General features: G+C 36.0%; 1 protein-coding gene across 1 annotated transcript in view; it reads right to left on the bottom strand.

Annotated features, from left to right (window-relative positions):
* Positions 1-26340, bottom strand: part of SKAP2 (src kinase associated phosphoprotein 2) — a 180566-nt gene that overhangs the window by 40440 nt on the left and 113786 nt on the right. Inside the window, exons 7-9 of the mRNA XM_049894443.1 lie at positions 22123-22247; positions 21184-21247; positions 20717-20857 (exon numbers count right to left, since the gene is read on the bottom strand). Of these exons, the coding sequence (XP_049750400.1) occupies positions 20717-20857; positions 21184-21247; positions 22123-22247 (330 nt within the window). The remainder of the gene's footprint in view (positions 1-20716; positions 20858-21183; positions 21248-22122; positions 22248-26340) is intronic.

Raw genomic sequence — 26340 nt, forward strand, 5'->3', positions numbered from 1 at the left:
TTAATTTCTGGATTAAAAAACTCAAAAAGAAAAATTATCTCAATATAGTTTGCTTTAGCACAGAAATATAATACACTACTTGGCATGTGTCCACAGGAAAAGTCTGGCTCCCAGATGCTTCTTGCCAACCCGCAGCGGATTCAACAATGTTTAAACAACTGACAATGTGTACTCATTGCACTGATGACACAGTGACCAAAAACTCAGCAGAAGCCTGTTTCATGGGTATTTTCATATATTAAAAAGCAAAATTGAAACAAATCATAGACACACACACACACACAGCCTCACAAGCATAAATGATTCAACACAATTCATTTAGGCTTCTTTAAAGCAGATGTCACCAAAATCACATAAAAGTTTACAAGTAAGACCTGTTATACCAAGTGCAAGAAAAGCAAGCATTAAAACATCTTATTTTTTAATTGTACTAGTTTTAGAAAATGGAAAATAGAAACCCAAATTCAGTTACCTATACTGAAAGTCCAACAGTTACTCTTTCCAGCAAATGGATTAACTGTCTCCATAGCTCATTCATTATAATCATACTAATTTATATTAATATCCATGGCTTCCTAAAAACTATACCTTGTTGCTAACACTTGTTTCTATTAGTTTGAACCAAATGAAACTGCCAATATTTGATCATTTTTCACCTCCAAAAGCAACAATTTTATAAGATTCAAGGGTAAAGTAAAATTTCAAAATCTTGGCACCAAATTTTGACACCAAAGAGGTAGCCTAATTTTTTGTTTAGATACATGATCTCTGTATTTCTTCGTAGCTCGTCCTCAAGTGTATCATTTAACTGAACAGTCTTCTTCCTATGCAGGACTGTTTCAAGCAAAGTCTGTACCACACTGTAGCACATTCAAGCATAAACAAAATACTGTTAATATTTAATATGAAATCGACTGTCACAAATGTAGCCAACGGTGAAAAAGCCATGATACAAACAGAATTACTTTGTATGATTTTTCTTATTTCCAGATGACAAGTTTCTTTGAGATGATATTCTCTCTCTTAATAACAAACAACTTCTGTCACATAATGTTTATGTCATGTAAGTTTTGCAAATCAATAGTGCAAAAACTGGTTTGACTTTCCAGGGGAGAAAATGATTAATCTGCATAGGGAATAAAATAAGTTATTTAAATGAGGACTTCATTTGACTGGAATGCCAATCCCATTTTTAAGATATATTCTCAAGTAACCACATTAACCTGATCTGACATGACCTCATATGCAAGCATGTATTACTCTTCGCTTATAAAACCAAAGTGTATTTTTGGATCTGAATTGAGTCTCTATCCTGATATAACTTTTGAGTAATTCTTTGTATATACAAATATCATCCTTACCATAAATGGTAATAAGCAGCCATTTAGGATCACTTACTTCAAAAATTCAGCAGCTATTTAAGATACTTGCTTCACAAATTTAACAAAAATTTAATCTCGTGATAAAGAAATTGATATTAAAAATATAAAGTCCATCAGTACTCAAGAGACAAAATTTTAGACTAGATCCTAGCATAGAGCCTTGCCTATGCTCAAAATTTTAATTTGATTGGAATTACAGTTTACAAATTAAGCACTTATAATCAACTAAGACTCTCATGGTGTTTTGCAATAACTGACTTACAGCTAGAATTTAACTTCTAGCAATATGGTCAACCAAGCTGAAACAAACTTGTCTTTCCTCATTTGCCCAAAGGAATGCACATTTGCAGAGTGGGGTTGAGGCTGGAGTTAAAACATCAACCCAGGTATAGGAGACTGGCTTTGGGCCCATGAGAAATATGGAGCTGGAAGTGAGATCCTCACCAGCCCAGGGAAGCCACAAGTAAGCTTTTTGTCTTCCCAAGGCTCTGAAAGGTAGTGATGAGAGGGGGAAGGGAGGAGTTTCCTGTAAGAAATCAAAACTCCAGGCCTGTGCAATGTGAGATCCAAATTTATGCTATCCTCAAGTGTGGTATTCCCAAGCCAAGAAATTTAACATAAAAATTGTGAAGCCCCTGGGGCTCTGGCAGAAGCAAATGTAAAACCATTCAAAAGGAGCACTTCCAGAACCCAGGGCACACGGCACTCCCACAGGGGCAAGGAGAAAACCTGATAAGCTTGGCAATAATTGGAGCTAGCAGAGGAGACTCCCAAGTAAACAGGCAATTACTGTGCGGCAAGCTCTAATGGAAGTCAGCATAGAATGCTGTGGGAGCACAGAGGAGAGCAAAGAAATTAAGGAAAGGCCCAAGGAAATTTCATCTTTATTTTCCTAGCGTCGTTAAACTAGAGATTCAGAACACATATTACACTAGTCAGGTCCCTTTGTGAAGGATTGATCCCGTGTGAATATTTTCTGGGGCTTTAGACCATCTGGTTTTTAATGTCTCAAGCAATGGGGCTTCTTCCACCACTTCCTTTGCAAAAATCTTTTTTTGTTGTTGTTGTTGGGGCAAAAAAAGAAAAAAGGCTTATACGCTGTGGGGGTTGGGGGCTTTCTTTCTTTTCTTTTCTTTTTTTTTTTTTAAGTCATTTTCCTTCTTCTTAACTCTTTCTTGAATAATTCCGTGACTATAAATTCCTCTCTTTCCCTATGACACTGAATATGCTATAATCTGGCCTCTTCTAAATATACCAACGGTTATCCTATGTAAACTTTTTTTTTTTTTTTTTACAAAGGGTCTTCATTTAATAAAATCCCTGACCTCAGTCATTTTGTCTTCAGAATGTTCTTTAGCTGGTGTTCTGAACCAGTTTTTTTTCTCAGTGGGTACAGCAACATTGAATGAATAGGTCCTTTCGAGTATTTTATCTACTACCATAGACTTGGAGCCCTGGTGGTGCTGCAGTTAAGCATTTGGCTGCTAACCAAAAGGTCAGCAGTTCAAATCTACCAGCCGCTCCTTGGAAACCCTTTGATCTTTGCTCCTTATCAGTTTATCTTTGGCCTCTGATTTGGCCTTTTTCATAACCATTCCTTATTATTTGTTATATTTATTTCTATTTAACAAAGAATGAGTTATACTGGTTAACCCCAAAACCAAAAAAAAAAAAAAAAAACCCGTTGCTGTAAATTCCAACTCATAGCAACCACAGAGTGGAACTGCCCCATAGGGTTTCCAAGGAGCAGCAAAGCTCTTAACCACTGTGCCACCAGGGCTCCATGGTTAACCACTCCCCCCACCACCCCGTGACCCCATGACATAGAATAAAACCAAACCCGCACTGCCGTGGAGTTGGTTCTAACTCCTAGCTACCCTATAGAACAGAGTAGAACTGCCCCAGAGGGTTTTCACGAAGCAGCTGGTAGATTCGAACTGCCAACCTTTTGGTTAGCTGCCAGCTCTTAACAACTGAGTGACATATAATAGCTGCCTAAATTTGTTACATGAATAATTGAATTGCTTGCATAGAAGTTGGATTTTTTTTTCTTCTCATTTCACTGTATATTTCATTTTCTTCAGCCTTCCTTTTCAGTTTATTTATTAGAATTTTAAATAATCTCTTCAGAATACCTTTAAATTAATGTTGGGTTCTCAGAAAATATTAATTAAAACAACTAGGCTCAAAACTCAGGTGTTTTCAAGTGTCTAGATACGTACATTTATATGCTTTGGGGTGACTTTTTTTTTAAGTCATGTCTTATGCAATAGAGAGAGAGATATTTTATTATGGGTGTAGAAGACCTTCACCTTGACCCACCTAATCAAGCTAGGTTTCCAGGAAGACATGAGATATAATGTAATTTTTTAAAGAAAACACAGGCTGATTAGAGAAGTGAAATGAGGTTATCTGGTGTATGAGAGAATGTAACAGGCAATGTGAAATCAGAAGCAGGATGCTTAAACAGTGTGCAGACAAAAGGAGCTGGCTTAATTGAAGGAAAGGGTGCGGACTGCCGAAGGGAAACAAAAGGTTTAATGTATGCTAGGACTGGTACTAGCAGTGAATAGACTGAATCTTGACCACAGCCTTCTTTTTTTCTAGGCTCTCCAGTGGTTTCCCTATACCTGCTGAATCAAATGAGTGGCTTGAAAGATAATTTTTAAACACTTTCCCCAAGCAGGTATCTAATAATTGATTCTTAACCTTGTTTCACCATCCTTTAAGCTGCTTGTACAAGATTCCACATCTGAGTTTATTTTTAAACACGAAGCTTGTTATTTTCTGACTAGTTGTATTAAGTCCTCTGATTTTTGTCCTTGCAGATGTCAGCTTTTACAAATCAGAGTTATGATCCTGTGCTCTTTAGACTTACTTTATCTTTGGTCTTTAATGCATGAAGGGAAGCAAAGGGGAATGTCATTTCCTGGGAAATGTCTTGCTTGAGATGACTAACCTACTGTAGGGATCTGGTAACTCAAGTTGGTCTTGTTGCTCAGTCAATGATCTATCTTTAATGTTATAAAAGATTGATGATATTAGAGCTTTTCATCACTCAATGTATTACATTTCATAAGTTTATTTATTTGAGACTATGCCCACTGGGATACTAATGTTAGATTTTAATGAAGTTTTGGGGAATCAGTAGGTAGCCATACTTCAACATACCACTGGTAGTGTATTGTTTAGCAATCATTCTTTCAGGATTCTGTAGTAATTTGTGATACTAGGAAAAGAATCATCCTATAGGTAGAAAGAGTTTCTGTTAATTTAACTAATGGACCCCTCAAACTAAAGACTTTCCATTATTCAGGTAACAGCTGTTGAGTTCCTATGAAGAAGGCTCTTGTCTGAGCACTCTGGGAGATGCCAAGAAGCATAAGGTTTGAACCCTGCCCTCAAGGAGCTTGTAAATATAATAAAGATAAGGATTTTGACTGGATAAAGATCCATGTGTTTGCTTGTCTGCTGAATAATCACGTGAAAAGTAAAATAATAAGATTTATAGAACAGTTAATAACAATGTACAAAAAAAGTCATGAAGTTCTGTGTGATTAATTTTCTAATGAACGGCACTATAGAAGTCCAGAGAAGCAGGGGTCACTTCGTGCTGGAATGCGCTGGGAAGGCTTTTCTAGGGAGATGGGATCTGATCTGGGCCTGGAAGGAGGGAAGGATATAGTCAGGAACTGAACAGAGAAGAGAGCATTCCATACAGATGGAAGCGTCTGAAGAAAAACGTGAAGTTGGAAAAGCACAGACATCTGGGGGAGAATGAAGAGTGAGTCAGTTTGTCGAAGTTGGAGAGTTGCTGCAGTGTAATAGGGACTGGGATAGAATGTGATATTTCAGCCAGGTTGTGGAAGGCCTTTGAACGCCACAGTAAGGAGTGTGGACTTTATCCTATGGGACATGGGGAGCCAGTCAGCATTTTGGAGCAGCGGAGACATATGACTTAAAAATTGTTTTTCTTGAAGATATTTTCTCCCACTAAATGACAAATTATTAATGGTTTATAAACGAGGCTTTGCATTCTTTTATATATTTTGTCTCATAGCATCAGATAACATATTCTGAATATAAGTATTAAGCTCAGAATGCTAGAGGATTTATCTATACCATATTTAGTACTACTGTATTTAGTACAGTACGACATGGTGTTCAGTGTTATACCATTCTACACTTGTACTATAAAATGCTGTAATAAATACACGGAATCAACAAGGTATTTTCATGGTTTCCGACAGAGTAACAAGGAAGGTTGTGAATAGGATGTGAATAAAGAAAATAAGACTATATATAAATATATATAGTCATATATCTGTCTATGATCAGATTATAGCATATGTGAGGACAGGGACTATTTATCATTATCTTAGCATTTACCCTGCACCTTGTGGATTGTGAGATATCAGAAAATATTACAGAGTTGATCATGAAATGTGTGAATGGAAAAATGAAAAACCAACTACACCACAAGTTTTATCTATATGTGACTGAATTTTTGTCATTTTTTCACTCATTGACCCACCACACTGACTTGGTTCTAAGCACCCAGAGCTTTGTGGGTGACGAAGGTCCTGAGATAAAGCACGGGCCAAGAATAAGGACTGGTGAAGAGTCCCATCTGGCTGGAGCATGAGAGGTCTGAGCTGCAGGAATGGAATTGGAAAAGTAGATCCAAGTCAGATATGGGAAGGGTCTCAGTGCCTGGCCAGTGAGTTTCAAATTGGTTTACTAGGCAGTGGAGACCCATAAAGGCTACTGACCAAGGGATTAGTTTGATCATGCTATGTTTAAGGAAGATCAGTTTGTTGGCAGTGTGTACAAAAAATTATCAGGTTGTTTGGTGAGAGAGAGAGATACACGTAAGAAGTGGGGAAAGCACTTCGGAGCTCTTATAATGATTCAGGTATGAAATCATTAAACCATGCATGCAGAGCTGGAGATAAATGATGTTAGAGAGGCAGAATCAGTAGAAATTGGCCACTGGTTGGATTGGGGAATGGGATAAGGGAAGGAGTCAAGGATGACTTTGAGTTTTGGTTGGTTTGTTTGTTTTTTAACTTGAAGGACTACTGATGCTGTTAACAGAAATAGAAAACAAAGGAGGAAGAGCAGTATTAGGAAGAAAGAGAATGAATCTGACCTTAGAATTTAGTTTGGTCTTAGATATGATCTTAGATATGACGATGGCCAATGGTTATTTGAAACATGAGACCTGAGCTCAGAAGAGAGGTCAGATATAAAGATGTGATTTGTTTGGTCCATCATCCTTTCTGATGTCTTTTTTGTTTGTTTGTCTTGTCTTGTTTTTAATCTTTTTCATATGTGTCAGTAAATGCTTACATGATAACTAAGGTCAAAGTGATTCTTAGCATACTTCTACTGAGAGACGACATAGTTACTATTTAAGAGCTTGACTTCCAGAGTCAGGATACCAAGGTTCAAGTTCCAACTCTGCCATTCCCTAGCTTCTGACTCTGGACAAGTTATTGAATGTTTCTGTGCCTTAGTTTCCTTACCTGTAAAACAGAGACAGTAATAGTACCTAAATCATAAAATACTTATGCTTATTAAATGAGATATAATGTACTTAAAGTACTTAGGGAAGTACCTGGCACATACTAAGAACTTAGTGTTAACCACTGTTGTTATAATTATCACCACGTATTTTAAGTGCTTTTGATGAACTAACTAGCCAGTGAAGATGATTGGTTTTGCTCTAACCATGTGCATCTACGTGTAGTGATAGTTAGAGGTATAAAGTTGCCCAGGGAAAGAGTATAAAAAAATAAAAAAAGAGCTGTTTAAATCCAAATTTTCTATCACATAGGGTCATTAAAGAGCAATATGATGTATGTGGGCAACCTCATATAATTATACACGTCAGCCTTACATCAGTGACTCGGCACACATTTTTTAAGTGCCGTTTACACACACAGGGCTGCACTAAAAATCAACCCTGCCCTACAAAGGCCCTGCTTGATTTGGCTTTCCAATCCCATTTTAACTTCTCTCTGCCTAGCTACCTATGCTCCTCCTTTCTGGTTCCTAAACACCACAGCAGTCCTGCCTCAGGGCCTTTGCACTCAGCATTTCCTCTACAAAAGGGTTAATGGATATGTAAAAATAGGTAACAAAAAAAACCAAACCCATTGCCGATGAGTCGATTTGGACTCATAGCGAGTTATTATTTCTTTGTAAGAATTCTAGTGATGTTCAAATAAAGAATAACTCTATGAAAGGATGTTTTATTTAAAATAAAATCAAGATAAAATTTCACTTAAGCTTAACTGATAAAGTTAGATTCGATCTTTTCCAACTTTGTTGATGGCTTTGCAGTACTCAACTACAAAACTTGCTGAGGCCTGATAGTGAAGGGTACTTCTATTTATCACTGACATTTTATTGAATTTGTCCCTTCTTATTAATCATTGCTTTAAAGTAAGCAACTGAGTGCTGTTAGGAAGTTGATATTCCCAGCTGACCAATCTGCAAAAATAGTGAAGCTTGATACTGTTCTGCTACAGTCTCTATTATATATATATATACATACATACATATACATATACCTACACAGGCACACCCATATCTATATGCATGTGTCTGAGTAGGTACATGTACATGTTTGCTTGTGTGTATTTGTTTTCCTGAAACCTAAGTATTGTGAAGTTATTGCAAACTTTATCACATTCTGTCTTCTGGAGGTATGAAGAAATTAAGAAGAAAATCATGCTGTGATCTGTTTATATTCTACATGGGAGGCAAGTTATATCTGCAGAATGCAGACTTCGGTTAAAAAGTCTGATATGAAGGTGGCTGACTAATCGTTGAGATTTCTTGGTGCTAAATGATAAAGCACTCGGTTATGTACAGATATCAAAACTACAATGTGAGTACTGAATGTCCTGGAACAGTTTTAGGATTCTTCACCTAAGGTTCACAAAAAAATCTTAATAGCCAATCCCCATTATTATAACTTTTCTGCATTATAAATGTTAGCATTTAGTCTGAATAGAGTGGTTGGCATTTGCTCACCTTCTGGTTCAGAATTTTTAATATGTATTCTATTGGTTTTCTAAGCAATGTAAATACAAATACGTGAGTCCAAAAATTTAGAATCTGGTGGCTAAATGATCCAAACCATCAATAAATTCTAGTGATTCTATTAGGATCCTTTGGAAAAAAAATACGATCTTTTTTCATAGGGTCCACTCTTTGTTAAAGTTCTCATTCCTTCTTTTGTCTCTAGTTATTTTAAACACACTTATTTTACAGTCTTTTTCAGATTGCTCTATCATCTCTAGTTCTTTAGGGATGAATTCTCTTGACTGTCTTATTTATCACTATATCCCTCTAAATATACAAGGTTTTATATGTGCTATTCTCATTGTCTTTCAGGGCTATATATTTTGTAATTTCCACTGTGACTTCCCTTTTTAACTCATCAGTTATTGAGGCATGTATTTTTCAGACTCCAAATACATGGGTATTTTTTAACTATCATTTTAGTGTTGGTTTCTAACTAAATTTCATTGTAGTTAAAGAACATAGTCTCTATAATACAGGTTCACTGAAATTTGTTGAAACTTCCATTGTGAAGTTGTATGTGGTCAATTTCCATGAATACTCTATGTGTACTGAAAAGAACAGACATTCTCCACCATTTGCAATGCTGGACTATGTATTTTTCTATATCTTAGATCAAGCTTATTAATTTTGTGATTCAAATCCTCCATATCCTTAGTAATTTTTTGCCTATTTGGCCTACCAGTTTCTAAAAGTGGTGTATTAATATCTCTCACTGTGACTGAGGATTTACCAAATTTGCCTTACAAGTTTAAGCTTTATATATTGCAAAGTTATGTAAAGTTAGATGCATGTAAGCCTTATCTCCTTTTTCTCATTATTAAGTAGTATCATTTTGTACTCCTATTACTGCTTTTTGCCTTAAATTCTGTATTGTGTAATGTTAACTGCAACAGTAGCTTTTTGGGAGTAGAACTGCCTGGTATATCTATTTCCATTCCCTTACCTTATTCTGAATCTTTCTATGTGGTTTTCTTTCAGGTGTATCTCCTCGAAGAAGAATATTGCTAGATTTATTAAAATATCCAGCATGATAAATTCTGTCCTTTAATTGATGGATTTAATCAAGTTGCGTTTATTATAAACACTTTTATATTTGGGCTTATTTTTACCATATTTTCTTTTTGCTCCTTTTGTATCCCTTCCTGCCTTCTTTTGGATTTAAAATTTTTCTGTCATCACCTTTAGTACCCTCTGCTAGTCCGGGAAATGCTAGATTCTATTTCTATTTACTTAGTAGTCACTCTGACATTTTAACATGCATAATTATGCTTTTCCTAATGAGATTAAAGTTACTCAGTATTTCTCTTCTCCTAAATAGGGCAATTAAGCATACTTTCATTATCCCCCATCTCCATCTTGCCTCAGCTAATTTTATAATTGTTAGCTAAACATAGTTTAGTGGTTCAAAGCCACCAGCTGCTCTGTGGAAGAAAGATGTGGCAATCTGCTTCCATAAAGATTACAGCCTAGGAAACCCTATGCGGCAGCTCTACTCTGTCCTGTAGGGTCACTATGATTCAGAATTGATTCAACAGCACACAATAACAACAAACATAGTTTTACCTCTTTTTTTAAATTAAAAGATTATTCAAAAAGTCCAGTAATCAATAGTTACAGTTACTGAGATATTTTACCTATTTTTATGTTCATTATTATTTCTTGCATCATCCACCTTTCCTCTGTGTTCATTTTTCTTCTGGCTAAAGTACATATTATCAGACATTCTCTGTCTGAGAATCCTTATTTTTTTCCTTCATTCCTGAGTAATGTCAATAATCTAAGCTTCTAAGAGTATAAAATTCTATGTTAACAGGTTTTCTGACAGGACTCTGTTGCTATTATCTCTTCATACCTAGGAATTGACTGCTGCTGAGATATTTGCTGTCAGTCCTTGTGGGTAATCTGTCTGTCTTCTTTAAAACCTTTTACCATTTTTCTTCTGAGAACTGATGTTCTGCAGTTTTACTATGATATATTTCAGTATACATTTATTTTTTATATTTATTTTTATCATATTTTTCTTTAACTGGCAAATTTCCAGCTACAACCTCTTCTATTATTGCTTCTCTTTCATGCCTTTCTTCTTTGTTTTCTGAAACAGCTATGTTGAAGCTTCTTTCATATTTATCTTTGCCTCTATGTTCTGAGTTCAGGGTGAACTCCTTACTTGTAACTTCTAATTCAGTTATTCTCTCTCTTACTGAGTCTCAAGTTTATCTCATGTATTGAAATTTTTATTTCAATCACTACATTTAATTGTAATATTTCTAATTGGGTTTTTTTTTTTTTCAGACCCACTTGTTCTTGCTTCATTTCTACCTGTTTTTTTCTCATCATGACTCTAATTTTTATGAATAGGTACTGTTAACATACCTATTTTATAGAAGAGTAAGTAAGACTTAGAATGGCTAAGAAATAGAGCTAGTAACAGGCAAAACTGGAATTCAGAGCAATGTCTATTTGCCTCCAAAGATCTCAACCTCAACAATCTAATAGTCAAAGGCACCGAGAAAGGTATTCAGTGTGTATGAGGCAAGGGTTGGGGCCAGCAGATAAGTGACAGATGGAGAGTAAGAAGGGAGGTAGAGGATGGTTTGAGTCAAGATAGAAAGGTACAAGGTACAAAGTTTGTTTGATACTACCTGCTGAAAGACAAGATTCGTATGTCAGAAAGGCAGGACCATCAAATTTCTGAAGCATAAGCATACTACATAGATGTAAGGTGTAAATAAATGGAGACTCATGGGTGCAGCTGTAAGTCAAGGCTTGGGTCAGAAAGGACAGAGGAAACTTCACGCTTTTGAGGGCTGTGTAATAAGGACAGAGATTCCCAGCACACAACAGGTGCTCAAAAATACTTAGGGAATGAGAAAATAAAAGCAAGGAAGAAAATAAAGGATGGGAATGAGAGAAAGGGATGAAGGGAGGAAGAAAATAAATAAGAATGAAAGTAACAATGAAGTAGGAAGAAAATAAAAGACAGAAGTACCATATTTTTATGCAAATAACACATATTTTCTACATTTGTTTGCCAATTGCACCCTTCTCCCCATGAGATATTTTTGTAATCGTGCTATGCTAATTTTTTTTTTTTTTTACGGCAACACATAAAAATAATTGGCATAAAATAATTCTATTATGAAAACATTCTGCGTCCCACTTTTAAATGTGGCATCTGGGGTCTTAAATGCTAACAAGCGGCCATCTATGAAGCATCAATTGGTCTCAACCCACCTGGAGCAAAGGAGAAAGAAGAACACCAAGGTCACACAATAACTATGAGCCCAAGAGACAGAAAAGAGCCACGTGAACCAGAGACTTACATCATCCTGAGACAAGAAGAACTAGTTGGTGCCCGGCCACAACCAATGACTGCCCTGACAGGGAGCACAACAGAGAACCCCTGAGGGAACAGGAGATCAGTGGGATGCACACCCCAAATTCTCATAAAAAGACCATACTTAATGGTCTGACTGAGACTAGAGGAATCCCGGCGGTCATGGTCCCCAAACCTTCTGTTGGCACAGGACAGGAGCCATTCCCGAAGACAACTCATCAGACATGGAAGGGACTGGACAGTGGGTAGGAGAGAGATGCTGATGAAGAGTGAGCTATTTGTATCAGGTGGACACTTGAGACTGTGTTGGCATCTCCTGTCTGGAGGGGGGACGGGAGGATAGAGAGAGTTGGAAGCTGGCAAAATTGTCACAAAAGGAGAGACTGGAAGGGCTGACTCATTAGGGGGAGAGCAAGTGGGAGTATGGAGTAAGGTGTATATAAACTTTTATGTGACAGTCTGACTTGATTTGTAAACGTTCACTTGAAGCTCAATAAAAGTTAAAAAAACAAAATTGGCACAGTGGCACTTACAAAAATACCTCATGGGGGAGGGTGCAGTTGGCAAACAAATACAGAAGGTGCATGTTATTTGTGTAAAAATATGGTGAACGAAATGAAGAATCTCATTTCTGTTTCAAAAATTTTATATGTATTTGTACATTTGTAAATGGACAAAAAAGATGAGAAAGATTTACATTAAATCATTAACAATGCTTACTTAGGGTGGGGGATAAGGGCTTCCACACTTTTACGCACATCAGCAATATTTAAGGTTTTTCCAGTGAGCATCTATTATTTGTAAATGAAGATTTAAAAAGTAAGACTTAGCAATAATAACAGGGAAATGAACAGAGAATAATATACAACCACCTGAGGTGGCTTGTTGTGAAGTACGTTCAGGTCAGCGTGTCTCCACTGATGCCCTCATAGGGATGCCTAAGTGACTCCCTATCCAGGGCAGAGACAATTCTTCTTGCCATCTATAGGCCATTAATCTCCTCAAAGTTCAGGCCCAAGAAGGGAGAGACGTTCCACAAAGGATTTCTCCTTCTAAAGCCACCTGTCAAATTTCAGTTTCTTGCACAGCCCTGAATTCTCCCAGGATGCCCATGACTGTCTTCAGAGAAGACCCAATCACTTACCTACAGGTCCTTCCCTTCAGCCTCAAAAGAATTGCAGCAGAATATTATAAGTCAAACATTCATACACAAAGACACCTTTCCAACATCAAAAAAAGACTCTTCCTTTGCGGAGAGTACTCCGTGAAAATAGAGAAAATGCTTCCCTTCTTTTTTTTTAATGTTAGCAGGTTGCTTAGACTATGAAAATCAACAGGCATCTTTTCATTGCATCCCAGAGATGGAATAAGAAAATTTCTTTGGTTAAAGCAGGACCTACCATTTACTTATAATGATGTTAATATCAGAGACTCCAGGACCCCCTATAACCTTAATAATGACTTGGCAATGATATGACTCCACCACTCGTCTGTCTGTCTGTCGTAGTATGGTGGCTTGCGTGTTGCTGTGATGCTGGAATCTATGCCACTGGTGTTTCAAGTGCCAACATGGTCTCCCATGGTGGACAGGTTTCAGCGAAGCTTTCAGACTAAGACAGACTAGGAAAAAAGACCTGGAGATCTCCTTCTAAAAAAACTGGTCAGTGAAAATCTTATGAACAGCAGTGGAACACTGTCTGGTATAGTACTGGAAGATGAGCCCCTGAGTTTGGAAGGCACTCAAAATACAACTGGGGAAGAGCTGCCTCCTCAAAATAAAATCAACCTTAATGATGTGGATGGAGTAAAGTTTTCAGGACCTTCATTTGCTGATGTGGCACAAAACAAGAAACAGCTGCAAACATTCATTAATAATCAGGATGTGGAATGTACGAACCGTGAATCAAGGAAAACTGGAAGTTGTCAAAAATGAAATGGAACGCATAAAGGTTGATATCCTAGGCATTAATGAGCTAAAACAGACTGGTATTACCCATTCTGAATCGGACAATCATATGGTCTACTGTGCCAGGAAATGACAAATTGAAGAGGAATGGCATCGCATTTATTGTCAGAAAGAATATTTCAAGATCTATCCTGAAGTACAACACTGTCAGAGACAGGATAATATCTATACCCCTACAAGAAAAGCCAGTTAATATGACTATTATTCAAATTTATGCATGAACCACTAATGCCAAAGATGAAGAAATTGGAGATTTTTACCAACTTCTGCAGTCTGAAATTAATGGAGCATGCAATCAAGATGCATTCATAATTACTGGTGAATGGAAAATAAAAGTTGGAAAAAAGAGGAAAGATCAGTAGTTAGAAAATATGGCCACGGTGACAGAAATGATACCAGAGATCACATGACAGAATTTTGCAAGAACAATGACTTATTTACAGCAAATAACTTTTTGCAACAACATAAATGACAACTATACACACGGACATAGCTAGATATAACACTCAAGAATCAATCAACTACATCTGTGGAAAGTGATGATGGAGAAGCCTAATATCATCAGTCAGGACAAGGCCAGGGGCTGGATGCAGAACAGACCATCAATTGCTCATACGCAAGTTCAACTTGAAGCTGAAGAAAATTCAAACAAGTCCATAAGAGCCAAAGTATAATCTTGACTATCTCCCTCCTTAATTTAGAGACCATCTCAAGAACAGATTGATCCATTGAACACTAACGATTGAAAACCAGATGAGTTGTGGGATGACATCAAGGACATCATTCATGAAGAAAGCAAAGGTCACTAAAAAGACAGGTAAAAAAGAAAGGACCAAAACGGATGTCAGAAAAGGATTTGAAATTTTGCTCTCTAGAACAGCTAAAATGAAAAGAAGAAATGATCACATAAAAGAGTTGAACAGAAGATTTCAAAGGGTAGCTTGATAAGACAAAGTAAGATACTATAATGAAATGTGCAAAGACCCGGAGTTAGAAAACCAAAAGGGGAGAACACACTCAGCATTTCTCAAGCTGAAAGAACTGAAGGAAAAATTCAAGCCTTGAGTTGCAATATTGAAGGATTCTATGGACAAAATATTGAATGACTCAGGAAGTTATCAAAAGAAGATGGAAGGAATATAGAGTCACTGTACCAGAAAGAATTGGTCAACATTCAACCATTTTAGGAAGAAGCATATGAACACGAACTGATAGTACTGAAGGAAGACGTCCAAGCCGCAGTGAAGGCACTGACAAAAAATAAAGCTCCAGGAATTGACAGAATTCCAATTGGGATGTTTCAACAAATGGATGCAACACTGGAAGCACTCACTGGCCTATGCCAAGAAATTTGGAAGACAGCTATCTGGTCAACTGACTGGAAGAGATCAATATTTGCTCCCATTCCAAAGACAGGTGATTCAACAGAATGAGGAAATTATCGAACAATATCATTAATATAACATGCAAGTAAAATTTTACTGAAGATAATTCAAAAAATAGTTGCAGCAGTACACTGACAGAGAATTGCCAGATATTCAAGCCAGATTCAGAAGAGGATGTGGAACGAGACCATTACTGATGCCAGATGGCTCTTGGCTGAAAGCAGAAAACACCAGAAAGATGTTTACCTACGTTTTATTGACTACATAAAGGCATTCGACTGTGTATATCATAACAAATTATGGATAACATTGTGAAGAACAGGAATTCCAGAACAATTAACCGTGCTTGCGCGGTACCTGTACATAGACTAAGAGGCAGTCGTTAAAAAAAAAAACAAGGGGCTACCGCATGGTTTAAAATCAGAAAACGTGTGTGCCAGAGTCATATCCTTACTTATTCAATCTGCATGCTGAGCAAATAATCTGAGAAGCCTGATTATATGAAGAACAGGACATCAGGACTGGAGGAAGGCTCGTTTACAATCTGTGATATGCAAATGACACAACCTTGCTTGCTGAAAGTGAAGACAACTTAAAGCACTTACTGATGAAGATCAAAGGCTACAGCCTTCAGTATGAATTATACCTCAACATAAAGAAAATAAAAATCCTGACAACTGGACCAATAAGCAACATCATGATAAATAGAGAAAAGATTGTAGTTATCAAGGATTTCATTTCACTTGGATCCACAATCAATGCCTATGGAAGCAGTGGTCAAGAGATCAAACAACATATCGCACTGGGCAAATCTTCTGCAAAAGACTCTTTAAAGTGTTAAAAATCAAAGATGTCACTTTGAGGACTAAGGTGTGCCTGACCCAAGCCATGATATTTTCAGTCGCCTCATACGTATGGGAAAGCTAGACAATGCATAAAGAAGACTGATGAAGAATGGTAATGCCTTTGGATTACGGTGCTGGCAAAGAATACTGAATATACCATGAACTGTCAGAAGAACAAACAAGTGTGTCTTGAACGAAGTACAAACCAGAATGCTCCTTAGAAGCGAGGATGGTGACACTTTGTCTCAGGTACCTTGGACATGTTATCAGGAGGGACCAGTCAGTCCCTGGAGAAGGACATCATGCTTGACAAAGTAAAGGGTCATCCAATAAGAGGGTGACCCTTAATAAGATGGATTGACACAGTGGCTGTAACAATGGGCTCAAACATAGCAATGATTGCGAGGATGGCACAGGATCAGACAGTTCCCTTCTGTTGTATATAAAGTCATGATGAGTCAGAACCGCCTCAATGGTACCTAACAACAACAATGATATGACTATTGGGAAAAATAAAGCTAAAATGTATTTTTTGGGTTTTACTCAGTTAATGATTAAGTTATCGTCAGTATCCACTTGCTGGAGACTACTTCAAATTTAAATACTTAAAAATTGTTCTTTTTATGTATGTATAATATTTCCATTGAAAACATTATATACCTCCATTTTACTTTATATTTCATTTTAAAGGCAGATAGTCAGTCTGAAAAAGTTTAAAATGTAATTGAATGACCAAAGTATAAAAACATCCTTTTCTAGCTCAGCATAGTTCAACCTGTCATTACAATACAAAAAATAAAAATGGATTCACACTTAAAAAATTAGGTTAATGGAATTAGAAATTTGTCTTCCTGTTTTATGTTGCTTCCCTTAGTCCATTTGCCAGAAGACATTTCAAATGTAATTCCCCTGAAAGCTACAGGCTTAATAGCCTAATGGGTGGTTACCATTCCTGTTACTTGGCCAATTCTATTCAGTCTACAGCTAGAAAAATCCTTTTTTCCCCTGTACAATTTCCTGCATTAAAGAAAAAAAAAAAAAATCAAGTGACATATAACTGGAAAAACTCGGTTGATTTCTGCGGCCATTTTCCAGGTATTGTTTTCCCCTTCAAGATTCAAAATCAGACAGAAACATTGTTCCTCTCTATTTCCAATGAAAAAATGACCAATAAATTCTGAAATCTGTCCTAAGCCAAATGAACTCATTCACTGTGTTATGAAACAGACTCACACTTTCATCAACATATTAGCTGTGCAAATACAAATATGCTACAATAATACTACAATATTAGCAAACCTGACTGGCCTATGCTAATAAGTAATAAGACATAAAAACATGTCAAAGCATTAGGATAACTGAAAAAAAGCCAAATACCTTTAACACACTCTAGGAACGGTGCTCTCTCAATTCTTCTCTATATACGTTAAAAAAAAAAACCCTCCACTGCCAGTCAAGTCAATTCTAACTCATAGTGACGCCACCGGACAGAGTAGAACTGCCTCATAGGGTTTCCAAAGAGATGCTGGTGGATTTGAACTGCCAACCTTTTGTTTAGCAACCATAGCTCATAACCACTATGCCACCAGGGTTCCCTATATATGTACAAATCTCTTAAATGCAAAGAATCTTACAAATTTATTCTTATTCTTTTACGAAGTTAGTTAAAAATTAATGAACAAGAAATTAAAGGGAAGCTGCTGTAATAAAGTTAGAATATTCTAACTGAAAAACAATTACAATGAAACTATTTACATTCCCATAGAATTATAAACATTTTTCAAGGAATATTCTGCAATACAATTTTTTAAACGTTTTCTTCTTCTTCTCTTGAGATTTAAACACTGAAGGTTTATTTTACATTTCAATAACAAAATACACTTATTAGAGTAAGAGCTTTACCTTCTCAGTTTAAAAAGAGCTTTGTGATTTAAAGTAGCATGCTGAACCCTTAGATTTTTCTTCAAACACATTTGTATGCCTCATCTTTCAACTAAGAGGATTAGTTTTCAGCTACATGTAATCGACAGAAAATTGAACTGAAACAGTAGTATTAATTCTGAGAATTTAGCCAGTCAGGCTTCAACGATACACAGTTTTTTGTACAAACTGGAAAAATACCGACAGTCTGTAAAATGTGCTTGATACTTTTCCACTCTTCTCACCCCTCCCCCCAAAATAAGATTCATATTTCACAAAAGTGAAATCCTGAAAGAGATGTAATTTTTTTAATTAAAAAAGTGACATTTCTAGTTTTAGCTATTTAATCAAATAAAACCTTTAACTCTGAAGAAACAACTTTAGGGCCTTCACTAAGAAAAATCTTCTCTCTAGCTGCTGGCTCAAACTCGAAAAACTTGCTGAACGGTGCAGATGTTGAAGTGGCTCTCAGTTACACAGGGGAAGAAAGGAGAACTAGACATTCCACAGCTGCTTACAACATCTTCCTTCCCAGGGGCATAGTTGCAGGCTCTATCAAGCTCAGTCACTTTGTACAGCAACTGGGGATCCCAGGCAGGGGCAAAAGAATCCCAGAGCAGTTTCAATTTCTCCCAGTATTACAAGAAGAAGACTACTTAAAGAGCAACCAGTTATTTGGCCCCTGGCCAAAAAAAAAAAATGATGAAGAAGAGCATCTGTGGTGACAGAAAATAAAAGAGGTTTCATATTTTCAAGATTTCAGGCTAGTTACAAGAATCTTCTTTGAGTCTTTATTATGGACATGATTATGATTATTTGAGCTTTCCTGATGAATTTTTTTCTTTTGGGTGGTGGGGAGGGGGTTACAGGGAGAGGATGGTCAAGTTGAAGGAACAGAATTTAATTAATAGTAAATTCAACAATTGTAATATAATACTCATTGCACAGTTTTAAAGGAATGAAACGTGTATGACAGTAATATCACGTTTAAAGGCACTATACTCTTCTATTTTACATTAGTATACATTCTCGCAAGTTATCCTGAACATGTCAAAGACCAAAATGATTATATTAATAATGATATGGCGTGACTGAAAACTAGTAGCCAGAGAATATTCTTGCCTACTTGGGGATAACCAATGCTATAGCAGATGCCACTTCCTTAGGATAAACCAGAAAGGAAAAAGCTAATAAAGATCAAAAAAGCAAGCTAGCTCCACTAAAAATAATAGAAACATACAGATTATCACTCCCCCACAAAATTATACTTCTATACTAATCATCTTCTTCTAGGATAGTAAAAGACAACATGTAGATAGATAATCTGAGTAATTCTTTAATATCTTGAATCCACAATAGTGTTACCATCACTAATTCTTAAAAAAAAAAAAAAAAAAAAACCTAACCCCATTGCCATCGAGTCTATTCTGACTCATAGCAACCCTACCGGACAGAGTAGAACTGCCCTATAGAGTTTCCAGGGAGCTCCTGGTGGATTTGAACTGCCAACCTTTGGTTAGTAGCTGTAGCACTTAACCACTACACCACCAGGATTTCTGCCAATTAATTCTTACTTGGTCAGAAAATCATTTCTGTACCTTCATATAAACCCTTGCAAGAATTTACTAGATAGAATGATGAAAACGATGATGATGACATTACAATTTATTTAGTGCCTGCTATAATTCAACTACTGTGCTGAGAGCTTTAAGTACATTATCTCATTTACTCCTCAGTGTTATCCTCATTTTATAGATGAAGAAATTGACTTTTAAGCTTACTGACCTAGGAAACTGTACAGCCAGAATTGGAACTTTCTGACAGTTTCAATGCTCTGCTGACTCCTTTGAAAGTGACATTTGTACATTAACTTGAAACATTTTAAGTAATTTTGAAATCAACTTTAAAGGTTTGTATTATGTCACTAAATTGTTCTATTCAGAGAAAAATAACCTCTCTACATGATATGTTAGGTAAATCTCACTTATACTGCTTATAATCCCTTTTTCTTCTCAAACTACTGATTTTTTTTAATAGCCAGAAAAAGCCTCATTTCAAGTAATGCATTAATTCCCTGTATCTTTTTATATTCTAAGTGTCCTATTTCATATACACCCTAAATTTCAGGTGCCTATCTTCTCATGTTTTAGGTTGACACTTAAAATGACAAATCAAGTGGCTGAGAGATAATTCATTGTATTTCATACCACAGATACTGAGGCATGTAAGCACTGCACCATGCCTGACAATTTAAATAAAAAACCTTATGATTTCAGATTGCTGCTAAAACCTCAGATAAGAAAACTTCAAGCATCGAAAGGCCTTTGTCTATAGTTCTGCATTTCTCTAAGACAATGCAACACATTGCAGTAAGACAGAATACATGAGGCAGAAGTTGATGACACATGGGGAGTGCAGAGAACTTCTGGTTAATGGAGTTTCAAGATATACAAATAAAAAATGATGTGTGAGTTGGTGGAAAAAACTGTAAGGCAAGTCAATTTTTTAATTAAAAAATTATGTAGCATAAACAATGCTAATGAGCCAAAAGTCTCAAGAGACAAGGATAATATCTCCATGTTTTTAACATTTCATTCACTTTTCATAAATGCACATCCACTCACATGAAATACCTCAAGCAGAACCCTTTTTGTAAAACAGAGTTTTGAAGATTTTCTTTGTCCTCGTTCTTAATAGTTCACCATTTTCTACTCAAGTCCAACTTGATGACATATGACATAAAAAAAAAAACCTAAAATTCTTAATCACCAGAAAATAAATACCTGGAAGCTCTTCATAAATTTCATCATCGATTGGCTGGCTGCCTTTTTGTGGACTGCTCATTGGTGGTAGAGGGTGATCAACATCATCATATAATTCTCCTCTTTCGTCATCATCTTCAGGAATAATATCAGATTCCATATCTACAAAATGTGTTTCAGAGAGTATATTTTAAGAGAATGAAAAAAAGATTTCTAAAACCATATGATTTTCTAAATTAATGAAGCCCTACAAAGTAATGTTATTGTTACTACGTTAAATCCTTAGTTTAAGACATTTTTAAAATTGATTGAAATCTGAATTTCAGAAGTTGCCAACTGGTACATATAAGAGATGCTTTTATAAATTTCAAGTGAATGTTTCCTTGACCATTCTCACAGAAGTCAATGTTTCTGTATATGAAAACCCAAATCACTCAGTTATTCAGAATTTAAAGACTATCATAACTTGTTTAATTGGTCGCTCTTACCTTGTAATACAAATTTCAGCTGCTGTACCCATTCCTCGGCATCTTTGGGAGAAGCTGCTGTAAACTAGTAACAAACAAACAATAACACAACAAAAATCACTACAGTAGAAATGGAAGGCATGCAGCATTCTTATCATTTCTTTAAGACCATTAGTAATTCTTTTCGTGTCTAGTGGTACTTTTCTTGCAAGGATGCTTCTTATAATGTACAGTTAATTTTGACAAATTTACGTAACTGAAGCAGAGGATGATGGATTTGAAACTCTGATGAACAGCTGGCAGCTGTTCAGGAAAAAAAACTGCTTCTCTTCATCAATGTCAAAAACAGAACTGATGAACAAAATTTGCCCTTGACAATTAGAAGACACCCATGAATTTCTTTAGACTGCTTGGTACAGTTTTCTTAAAAACATTCTTGTCAGATTCCAGCACACTACCTGACAACTTAATTAACTGGCTTTCAACTGCAATCTCAGATATTTAAAACTTATTAAACATACATTCCGTATTGATGCCTAGCTGATAGCTCTCGAACTGCAGAAGCCATCCATGCTTAAGCCTCATTTTCACCCACACCCCTAAGCAATACAATATGCATTAACACTCTGATATTCTTCTTTTGATAATTTTACTCTTTCTACTGTGTAATTCTTTCAGGAAATCATACAGTTCTATTAAAATAGATATAACATGCAACATTTGGAGTAATTGATAAAATGACATATTCACTGGTTCTTTTTCAAAAAGATATCACATGGACTAATCTGAAACATTCTAAAAATGTATTTCCTCTTGTATGAGTGCTCAGTGTATAAAATCAGTATTTTTTATTACTATTAACTTGTCAGGAAGAATTGTTTTAACAAAATGTTAATGTCTCTATAAATGAAATCAGAACATTTTATCAACTTAATTTCAAGGCAACATAAAAACTCCAACCTGATAGACACGTTTATCAGGAGCAGAGATTTCAAAACAGCAATCTTTCTTTCCATCCTTCCTAAGGGTGTTATTCATTCTGACGTGGTAGCCATCTATCGCAAATTCACCTTTCTGCTGTTTGTCTATTGAAGATAAAACCAAAGTTAGAATTTCATTTACTAGAGTGAATACAAACGCTCAGTCAATTGTTTTTTATTTAGATTTTCTTTGTGAATTCTTGGGAAGAGTTCTTTTTTTTTGGTCATATTTGTGTTAGCAATACAATGCTTTAAAAAGTCTCTGAATATTGCTTTTAATTTTAAAATGTTAGAAGTATTTGAGACATTGTATAAAAAAAAAAAAAAAAAACAGATATTTAGGGAACCAGAAGGAGAGGTCTTGCTCAGAAAGAAACGTGAAAATATGACACTCTTACCTAGGGAAAATCCAAGCACTAGAACTTAAAACTTCCTAGACAAGCCCATAACAAATCAGTGTCTCTTTCAGATTCGGCACAGCAGTGGGAAAACCTGGTCAGCTGAAAACTTGCTGAGCTTTATTTACCAATACCCCTTCTCACTCACACCCTAAAATAAAACTCTAAAAGAAAATCTGCAAAATTTATATAAGTCTAACTCTAAATTGAAAAAACAAAGCAAAATGAAAATACTAGTTACAAAAAGATGTGAGGAGAAATCAAACACTTCGGAGGGAGAGGAATGGTAAAACAAGTGTGGAAACATTAGTTGTCAAAAAAAAAAAAAATGAGGTTCCTTAACCAGTTAGCGAACGGGTGAACGAGTAAGGTACATTTGAATCCCAAATGGTAAATCATCAAAAGAAAATATGATGTGCTCTAGTAAGGTTATTATCTTAAAGACAAATAAAGACAGAATACAACGAAGGATTTAATACTCTGAGACTGAAAATAAAATTAGTCCGCTTTCCTACTTTACCCAGTTACCTCATTTTTAATAGTTGTAGGTTTACTTCCTAGATTAACACACAATATTAAAACCATGAATAAAGATAAGCTGTCTCCATTACTAGTTCAGCGGAAATATAGAGATGTTTCCACATCATGGGGTGAAGGGTTATGCTCAGTGCCCCAGTAAAAATGTATCTCCTTTTCTCAAATACACTAATTTAATGCCTGAAGGAACATACATTTTTAAAAAGTCATGGAGATTTTATCTCATTCAAAATACCAAATGAGAAAAACTGGAGTTAGAAATGCCTGACTTAAACGTGAACAATTTACCAGTACACATATTTTAGTCATAATTTATATCTCTTTGGATGGTTGAAAAACAACTCAAATCCAAAATTTTGAAGTTTACGTTGTGCAAAAAGTCTACAAAGAACTATAAGAGGTTCAGAAAGAAGCGTTCTCAATGTGTGTTTTGTGGAGTACCAACAGATTCTGTGATCACCTAAGTTTGGGTAATGCTGAATTAAACATAGTTAAACAGGAAACCCTGGTGGTGCAGTGGTTAAGTGCCATGGCTGCTAACCAAGAGGTCAGCAGTTCAAATCCGCCAGGCACTCCTCGGAAACTCTATGGGGCAGTTCTACTCTGTCCTTTGGGTCGTTATGAGTCAGAATCGACTCGACAGCAGTGGATCCTGAAACAGCTTTTGTGAATCCAAACATTTTGGAGGCCCTTAATACTTATATAATAGTGTCCTTCTAAGAGAAGGATTTAGTATACAGTATTTCCCACAATTACTTGTCCACAGGACCCTTTTTTCACAGAACATTTTATGAAACTGGAACTCCCAAGACATATTTTGCAAAGCACTGAACTAGAAAAATAATATCGAAAAAAAGTACTAAAGTAATAGGAAACAGTTAAGAGTGGCTGATTCTTCTAAAAATCTCAAGAGGACTCACTCATTCACTCATTCGACAAATTTGTACTGAGTTATTTAAACAGGAAAAGCAGTATTATAGGCACACTGAGACAATAGCTAGTACCTTACTAGACCATTCCCACCTTTCCACTGGAGTACACACACACACACACACTGCAGCACTGCATGGTGTCCTTCCTTTATCTGTTTCTCTGTGTATCTTCTCCTTTTTTATAAGGACACCAGTCATATAGGATTAGAACCCATCCTACTCCAGTAAGATCTATGTTAACTTGATGGATAACATCTTCAAAGTAAATACACACAATGGTGTGTGTGTGTGTGTGTGTATTTCAGGCGGTACTAGCATTTCTCTCAGATGCTCTCCATCTTTTATAAAAGTCAAAACACACAGACTACGAAAGATGAAATAATATAATATGAAACAAGAGAAATGACTGAGACAAGAAGAAATTAAAGTGGATCTGATGAAATAAGGAAAAAAACACTACATAAGGAAATGCAAAATGCGGCAGCAAAACGAATTATATATTAGAAGTAATAAAAAGTAGGATCACTGAAAATCAGAGTGATATACCTTGAAAAATTTCCTTGGTAGGTGGGGGAAAAGGTATAAGGGGGAAGAAGACAAAAGAAAATATGATAGATATGGAAAAGCCCTGGTGGTGCAGCAGTTAAGAGCTCAGCTACCAAGTAAAAGGTCGGCAGTTCTAATCCACCAGCTACTTCTCAGGAGAAAAGACCTGGTGATCTGCTCCTGTAAAGATTACAGCCTAGGAAACCCTCTGGGTCAGTTCTACTCTGTCACATGGGGTCACTATGAGTCAGAACTACTCCAGGGCACTCAACAACAACAATGGAGAACTGACAAAGTTACAACATAAAAAGGGTAACAAAACAAACTACCAAAATTAAAGACGTAACAAAAGAAAACTTCACTCTGCAAAGAAAGACCTAAGTATGCAGAACAATACGTGTCACTGCTTAATCAAGTAAAATAAATAATACATAAGCCAATACCTAGACCTATTCAGCTTACTGTTTACTATTTGGGGATAAATAATCATATAAACATCCAAGTGGGGATTGAAGGTGTGGGACCAGAAAGGTTAGTCGCAGACTTTTCTGCAATATTCAAGGCTTGAAAAGAATGGTCGGTAATTTATAACTCTTTCCAATATCTTTTGCAAATCCATAACCATAAAGTAGCTATATTTCCAACTAACCAATATAGAATAGAAAGTTCAAGACATGAAAGAGGCAAACATGGCTACGATGAGACCTTGCTCTTCTCCCTTCACATCAGCTTCTCTTTCAGACAGAGAAAACTTTAGCATTATATGGCAATCCATAATATTTAAGTTCATACAGGCTAATTCCACAGTGCTTTTTCTGGGATAGTTTCAGGGACACCTATTGACATGAGACCGGTTGTTAAAGACGTGCCAGTCAAATGGAAAATAAAGTCATATAGGTTCATTTAGCCAGAACGGTGAAAAACAAAGTATTTTAAATAAGTGAACTTCCCAATAGCAGCTTATTGCTTTAAGTGCCAAAACTTTAAAAAATGTTAATCAATATGATGGAAATCTTCCTAAAAAAATACTTCCCTGACTTCTCGAACAATGTCTTTTAAACATAATTTAACATTTTCTTAATGATCTAGTAGTATGTTTTGAGTATTAGTTTTCATTATTATATTATATATAACAATAAAATTATGTATTTTATTGTTATATATAATAATATTACTATACATGTATATAATACACTGATGCTCTCAGGATTTTTGAGGTGTTTGTCTATTAAATTTCCCATGGCTTCTATTTCACACTTTAACCTTACCCATATCATGCTGTTCAAATTCAATGTTTATAGAACTGACAGCTGCCAGGAGAAACTAGGTAATGAAATCTATTAAATCGGTAACTTAATTTTACACAATTCTAATTCAGCAGGTTCATGGTAGAAAGCAGTCGGCCCTGATCTCCTACAAAACAAAATGTATGAGGTTAATCACGTCTATTTCCTTCAACTTTCCACTGGCTTTTGAATTTAAAGCTGTGTTCTGGGGTTTTTAAGCTGTGAAAAAGACAACTCATTACTGAGCTTCTTCTATATGCTGGGAACCTAATATAGTATTCCTCATGTATTCCTTGTAATAATTCTGACAGAAGGTATACTTTATATTCCCACCACTGATGTTCAACCAGTTCGCAGTAAAATCCAGGACCCTAATCGGTGGCATAGTGGTTAAGTGCTATGGCTGATAACCAAAAAGGTCGGCAGTTCAAATCCACCAGGCGCTCCTTGGAAACTCTATGGAGGCAGTTCTACTCTGTCCTATAGGGTCGCTATGAGT

Source organism: Elephas maximus, chromosome 8 (genome assembly GCF_024166365.1).
Source record: "Elephas maximus indicus isolate mEleMax1 chromosome 8, mEleMax1 primary haplotype, whole genome shotgun sequence".
Classification (NCBI taxonomy): domain Eukaryota; kingdom Metazoa; phylum Chordata; class Mammalia; order Proboscidea; family Elephantidae; genus Elephas; species Elephas maximus.